Source organism: Halyomorpha halys, unplaced genomic scaffold (assembly GCF_000696795.3).
Source record: "Halyomorpha halys isolate HHAL.00 unplaced genomic scaffold, Hhal_1.1 Scaffold36.1, whole genome shotgun sequence".
NCBI classification, from domain to species: domain Eukaryota; kingdom Metazoa; phylum Arthropoda; class Insecta; order Hemiptera; family Pentatomidae; genus Halyomorpha; species Halyomorpha halys.
The window spans coordinates 1,602,187-1,610,053 of record NW_027108624.1 but is presented as its reverse complement, the minus strand read 5'-3'; the positions used below and the strand labels follow the sequence as shown (position 1 = coordinate 1,610,053).

The window sequence follows — 7,867 nt, the reverse complement described above, 5'->3', positions numbered from 1 at the left end:
TACTATAAATATATGAAACAATCAATAGAAATACTGCAGATAGAACAAATAATACCTTAACATTATTCATACTAAGAATATTGTTCCTGTCATCCATATATTGCTTCAGGTCCTTCTCCAAATATTCAAAAACCAAAGTAAGTGATTTTTCTGTATGCACAAGGTCATGTAATGTCACTAAAACCAAATAAACGAATAAATTAATCACAATAAACCACAAATAGTGTAAATTAACAAATCCTGTAACAATAATAATGGACTTAAGTAGACAAGTAAGGCATTATGGGCTTTGCTATGAAGCTCAATAAGAAAAAATATATGATATTAATTGTACAGGAAAATTTATTTTAGATAAACAAAACGATAATTAAAATTTAAGTAAGCAATTGAATAACACATTTTTAATTACAAAAACTTTGGATAACTAGACTAAAAAAAATATAATGCCTAGCTACATACACTGTTTCATCTTACATAATTTAGGCCTAACAGTTGCCCCCGAAGTGATATTTACAGCCTACATATTTTTTAAAGCAACTGTTATACTGATTCCCGCACTATATCCTACGAGGGTTCATACATCGACAACTACCCAAACCCAACCAGTTTAATAGCCAGATTTGAATGCATAGCTCCAGCTCACACCATCATGACCACAATGCTTCCAGTGGCAATGTCTGATTTTCACAGGTTCAGAATCTTCCACTTAACAGTTCATATGAACAATTTCATCTATTCACACACATAAATGATTAAATGTATCATTTAATCTAGAAGTAAACTTCTTTTCTCTTTCTTTGGATTTTTTTTGTTTAATATTTAAATCAGATATCATTATTTAATTTTTTTCTTGCTTAAAGCCATTTTTTTTAATACTGCATTTTATTTTACTCTGATGAATAAGAGCTTAACAAGACATCTATTGAAATTAGCATTTTTTTTTTATTGTTAACCAGAGCTGTTTGTAATCTCAAATATTGGTGAAAGCTGTGCCGGATCCATGTTGTAAAGCTATTGTTATACATACCATAAATTAAATATAGTATTACAGTATCTTCACTATTGAATCTTTTATTCTGGTGAGGAAAAAGTCCAGGGAAAACAAAGTGACCCACTGTTAACGTCTCCAAAAGCAGGATTACAAGAAAGGTTATGCTGTGCATTTGGTGGGATTGGAAAGAAGTCCTTTATTTTGAGCTCCTGCCCAACTAGACCATTAATTCTGCAGTATACTGAGCCCACTTGGAAAAATTAAAGGCAGCGCAAAAGCGCCCAACATTAGCTAATCCTAAAGGCATAGTTTTCCATCATAACACCCGTCCTTACGCGTCTTTGCAGACCCAGCAGAAATTAGTGAAGTTTGGCAAGGATGCGATCCCCCACCCACCCTATTCACCAGACTTTACCCCAACAGATTTTCACTTATTTCGGGCCTTTCATAATTCTCTTAACGGGAAACACTTTAATTTGCTCGAGGACTCCAAACGCACATAGAGGAGTTCATTGCACAAAAATCTGATAAGTTCAAAAATTACCTGAAACATCCCAACATGTAATAGACCAAAATGAATCATATATAATTGATTACAAATATTTACAAGAATCTGAAGTTTTTATATAAATCACCAGTAAAAAACGTTAGGAACTTATTTTACAACCCGATACTTAGTTCAAAATATTGATATATAGTTTATTTATAAATTTTTAGGTTTAATACTGTAATTCTCTAATTAATAATATTTTAAATGGATAAAAAAATGTAAAAAAAACTTGGTTTAATTGCTAAAAGCATTTAAAACTTTATGAAATGAATTTAATATCAATGGATATTATGGATGATAAAAGGAGATCATTGGAAAAAAGGAGAGGGAGCTGTTCAATTGTTTGGGCTGACTTTACTACAAATACCATACACAATGAGCACAGCCTAACTTTGAAGTACCAACAAACCTCTGCTCAGGGTAAGCATATGCATTCGGACCGTCTAAGCTGACCCCTAATGGTCTGGGAACAATGGGCTGACTGGTGAGCGAATCATCAATCCCAATGATCTCAGAATTATGCAATGCTCTAAGCAGCAGTATTTAAGGTGGTAAGAGAAAAAAAAAAAAAAAAATCAACAGGGCAAAAGGAAAGTGTGTTAGTTAGCTATAAACAGAGAAAAGCTAGACTGTTGGAAGTAGAATGATTTTAAGAGGGCTCCTTTTAATTTCAAATATGAAGTTGAAGAAAGAGCATTATGATTTTAAAAAATCTAGAACACCTAGATTTAGCAGAAAAAATGACACACTCACACACACAAAAAAAAAAAGGGGTAAAGAAATATTTACTGACTAAAGATAAGGACAATAAAAATGTTTACTGTTCCTAGTTATTTAGATAAAGATGATACAACCATTGTAAATAACCATAAAATGTTATTCATTATGTTGCTTGAATAATGAGGTAGAGATTTATAGCATTCATTGTGTAGAATAAACACCTGATAACCAATTACTGACATAAGCATACTCCCTTACATATGAATGAAAAATTTAGATAAAACTCAATAATTAATCCTTATAAACAGGACTTCATAACTGCCCAAATAAGGTAAAATTCCAAGACACGTGGACATTGTTAATTTTAAATGGGTCCTGGGATATTAGGTGATACATAAAATCTATCAGGGGACTGTTTCACATAAATGCTCCTCTACCAAAAGTGGTATCCAAAATGATTCAGTTAATGTGAGAATCTCTACACCTAGGTTTTGTTTTTTAATTTGACTATAGTTTGCCTTTGTATATTACTATTTATAACAGTTTTAATTCAGAGTATGATTGTCAGGGCAAATAAAACATGAAAATGAAATGTTTTCCATCAGGTTATTTTAATAATTTATTCATCAGTACTTCTTTGACCACATTGTAAGCCATTATTAGGAAAAAAGACTTGTCACTTTCTTATAAATTTAAAAACTACTGTTTGCTCAACAAATATTCATATAACTGAAATTAATAATATCAATTGGTATTAAACCTGCTATAATAAGATTTGGCATAAGTATTGTCATGAATAATTTTTTTAATATACCAACCAATATTAGCATGACGCAACTCCTTAAGTAAGGAAACTTCTCTGATAGCAGTACAAGGAGCACCTTCCTCATGTTCTAACCGAATTTCTTTGAGGGCGACGAGATTGTCAGTCAGTCTGGATTTGCCTTTAAAAACAGTAGCATATGTACCCTAGGGAGAAAAAATCATAAATCAACTTAAGTAAAATAAGTAAAAATGGCAATAACTCTGTAGTTTATACATATAATTTAAATCATAGTACCTCACTATCTTTGTGGAAGGAATAGTTTAAAACACAAATTAACTACATATTTATTACTTATGTGGGAAATTACTCAATGCATGTTTCATCTCAGGACTACAATTATAAAAACATCTTTTTAATTCATGAACATTAAATTTTGTTATAATACAAATATGATTAATTAAAATAAATTCTAACACAAAACTTATTTATTGAAATTGCTTCTCATCGATAAAGCTTGCTATTCTGGAAACACAAAAATACAGCACCTTAAACACCTAGCATTAATGTATGGTAACATGTTTATATGACTTTAGAAATCTCAACATCTAATAAAACATGATTAAATTATACAAATACTAAAAAAAATGCTTAGTAATAGATTTTTGAAAAGTATAAAATACGACCCTTCATTTACCCTTTCGAGTAGATAAAATAAAATCCTCTACTCTTTTCTTTAACAGATTTAACAACTGGTGTTGCAAGCCTACCTTCTACGCCACAACCTCTGATGAAGACCTGAAACTCAGGTCGAAACGTCGGCATAAAATAAATAAATATGGTTTTGTTTATTTGTTGTTCTTTGCTGACCGCACCCCCCCGACAAACTTTTCCAATCATTAATCTACGGTCAACTATCTACACCTCATTAAGTTATATTAAGATTTGAAAAAAATCCTATAATTAGAAAATGAATTCCCTGTAGCTGAAAGAAAAAATGCAGTCTAACACAATATGATCCAAAAATAAATGCATAAGCATGAAGAGCAATGGAGGAACATGGGACTTGAATGAAACAGGGAACTTTAATAGGAGTGTGATTAGCAGCAGAGCCCATCTCAAACATATTATCAAATCTTATAGAACTGAAAACAGAGCCCTTCTTACTAGGAAAAATAATATCTGAAAGATTGGGGCAACTTCAATCTTAGATGAGGACGTCATTGAGACTCAAGAATTTGAGGAAATTATAGAAGCTACCAAAAAATTAATAATAATTAAGCCCCAGAGCAGATGAATTACCAGTGAAACTTCTAAAGAAGAGTAGTGAACTCATACATAAAGAGCTGTATGATTTAAAAAAAGGATTACATAACAGTAAAAGATAAAAGTTATCAGTCTTTCACACAAAAAAAGGTGCTATCCTGGATTTCTTAAATTACACAGAAACTGTTATACCCGCACAAGGATTCTCACATTTGTCAGTAGACAAATCAGATGTCTATTTTTGCTTTTCTCCCAAAAACTTACAAAGTATAAGCTATATTAGGGAAAATGTTTACTCATATAAACAATATAATATTATCAAGTCAATATAACACAATTGGTGAAGCTACATAATTTTGAAATAACAGTCAACTGGAAATATAATTCAATTACACCACTAGAAAATAACGCTTTAGTATAACAGTTAAACATTAAATCTCAGCTATCTATAAAATTATATTAATTTAGTAATATATTTGCTGAGATCTAATATCCTTATGCATGCAATTTTTTTCAGAATACCTAAGGCCTTGTCTGCACAATAGTGGTAAACTGGTTTGAGCCAGAACATTTGTGACTGATATTTGTAACAGCCAGTCAAGCACAAGGAAGATATCCACGTACAACAATAAAACTCATTTTTCTAATTTTTCAAGCATGCTCCATAATCCTGAGTCCATTAATCCTCTCAGAAAAATCAGCACATTTATTCCATACACAAATGGACCTAGACCGCTATCTGATTTAAAAAGAAAATCTGACATAAATGGTCAGTATGTTAGTAGGAAATAACAGGCTAGAAAAAATTTAAATCACTTTTATCTGATCTTAAATATATGTCCATATAAGGCAAGAAGAATTGAGTTTGTACAAAAGTCCAAGATCCTTGGTTTGTATTCCTCCCACTTATTAAGAGTGGAACTTAGAAGCTAGATAAAAACTTCAATGCCACTATGACAATATTAATAACCAATAAAATTTGAATGACTGAAAAATCTGAACAACGTATGATCTCATGGCAACTGTGGCATCAAATCAACCAGCCCCCCTAAACTTATCTTCACCCTTAGAATAAGTTTGGAAAACCTTGAGGGTAGAATGACTATACATCACATGATCATTGACTTTTTTAAGTCAGCCTATGAAAGTATAAAGAAACCCAAACTTTATGCTGTTCTTCAAGAACTCGGAATCTCGTCCAAGATTAAATGGAAGATGAGAACAGATCGAGTTAAACATTCTGGCAAAACTAAGAAAAAGTTTTCAGTGAGTTCTCCTTAAACAAAAGGCCAAGATAAGGAAAAGAATTAACCTTTTATTTAATTCAGATGGTGAGGTTAAAAGGGACTCTTACATCCAATTAAATGGATCAATATTCAACCAACTTGTACATTTACAGAATGTTAAGTTATTGCATCCAATTACGTAAATTGATATTCATGGAGAAATGTAGAACTGCATAAGCTTTTAGAGGAAACCAAATGTCATAAGGCTTATAAAACTCCAATTATTTCCCTGGACCAAGGCCTGAATTAAAAATAAAGAGAGATCCTGAAAAGTCTCCAAGACTTACTCTCTCTTTAAGAACTTAAGAGAACTTAGTATCCCAGAATAGCTAGAAAGCAGAAACAAGACTAACCACCTCATGGAAGCTCAGTTAAGAGACTAGAGCCCATTTGGCTGAAGCATCAAAAACTAAAAAATATACATTGATTTAGTAAATGGGTAAATTATTTTAAACCAAAATTCAAGCAATACAATAGGGAACTAATTGAAACACATTTATTAACATAAAAATCTCACAAGAAGTTAGATGAGGATATCTGCCTCTAGGATCCCTGATTAAAAAACAGTCACCAATGCGACCTCCATATATACAACCCAAAATAATCATATGAATTTCTGAATATCTGAAACTAAATGAAAACAAGCTCTAGTAACTTCTCAATATTTTTGACATATAAAGAAGCTCTGGTAGAAAAACATAAGAAGCAACACCTTACAGCCATTAATAAGGTAGATCCATAATATCAAAAAACAATTTGTCGGAGTGGAAAAAAATATTTTCTTAAACTAATGTGAAAAAAGTGACAACAGATCGCAAATGGTTTGTGATAGTGAATCACTGAGTGCAAATTATGCAACAAAAAAATAAAATAAATAAAACACTTAAAGAGTATCACAGCCCTGGAAGTTAATATGATAAATTGGATTGATTGACTGTGTGATGAATAAAAGGAAGATGGTCTGGGTGTGATTGAAAATAACTCAAATAGTCAAAAATAAAATTTGTAATGAGCCAACATTTCACCTCACTTTGTAGGGGTTCATCAGGCCTTAACCAGATACAAACAACTAAAAATATATAACAGAGTAGGAGAATAAGATAACAAGAAATAAAAGTAAACTAAGGTAAGGCTAAAAAAATATGTGAAAGATTTTATAAAAATGAACAAAGTAAATTAGACACCCACCCACCACCTACTTTTTTTTAAGCCTAATTATATATTTTGTGTATTATTATTTAATATCTAGTTACCTTTAATGTTTACTTATTTTTCCTAATCTTATCTTACTTTAGTATTATTTTATATCTTTATCACTTTCAGATGTAACTGTCATTTGTCAACCGTCAAATTTCTCTCCTCCCTTGACAGCTTGAAGCTGATGCAATCCATCCTTCGACCCTAGGACACCATCCTTGAACCCGAAAGGTGGGTGTCCTAGTTTGTTCTTCATTTTCCTTTTTTCTTGACCTTTATTTTATTCTTATTTCCTTTTTTCCCCATTTGTTAGTGGGTAATATTTTGTTCTATATTTCTCTTTTTATTTGCTATTACTTCCCTTTTCATTATATGTCTAAAACTTTTTGGTATTTCTTGTTTATTTATATAACTTTTGCTGTGTATCTTATTTTTATTTTCATTAATTTACATTGTTCATTTTTATTAAATTTTTCACATAATTTATTAACCCTACCTTAACTTTCGTTTATTTCATGTTATCTTAATTTCTTATTCTATTGCATATTTTTAGTTGTTTGTATTTTTTTTAGACCTGCAAAGTGGGGGCGTTACTTTCTAACAGAAAATAGTGCAAAGCGATTTTTATAAATAAATTCAGATTTTCAATTGGCTGTCATTTTTGAAATGGTAGATAAGGCTCTTTTTTCTTAGAATAATATATACTTTCATAATTTACATTCAAATCTTCTCCTAAAGTGAATACACTTTTTCATCCTGATTCCAGAGCTATCCACGACTAACAATAGGTGGTAAAAATGTAAAATTAAAAAAATATATATATACAAATATATGAACCTGTCCTAATTTGTCCAGTTTTGTATAGGTTTCCATACGTCCAAAGCCAATTTCAGACATCGACTGGCGACGGGATGCTCTAGTCAAAGTTTGTTCTTCTCCATACTTACCAACATAACCTTGAGGAAGATGTAGATCTGCTGGCAATGATCTTCTCTTATTCATATCATGCTATAATTAACACAAATGTATTACTATGATACTGGTATAACAAATATAGTAACTATTATAGTGTATTCATTCTTTACTCATAAATT

General features: G+C 31.0%; 1 protein-coding gene across 1 annotated transcript in view; it reads right to left on the bottom strand.

Moving 5' to 3' along the window:
- The window catches only part of LOC106686779 (cyclin-dependent kinase 17), a gene marked incomplete in the record, with an annotated part of 35,944 nt that overhangs the window by 22,127 nt on the left and 5,950 nt on the right, over positions 1-7,867 (bottom strand). The window contains 3 exon segments of the mRNA XM_067046921.1: positions 56-177; positions 3,080-3,230; positions 7,611-7,781. Of these exon segments, the coding sequence (XP_066903022.1) occupies positions 56-177; positions 3,080-3,230; positions 7,611-7,781 (444 nt within the window).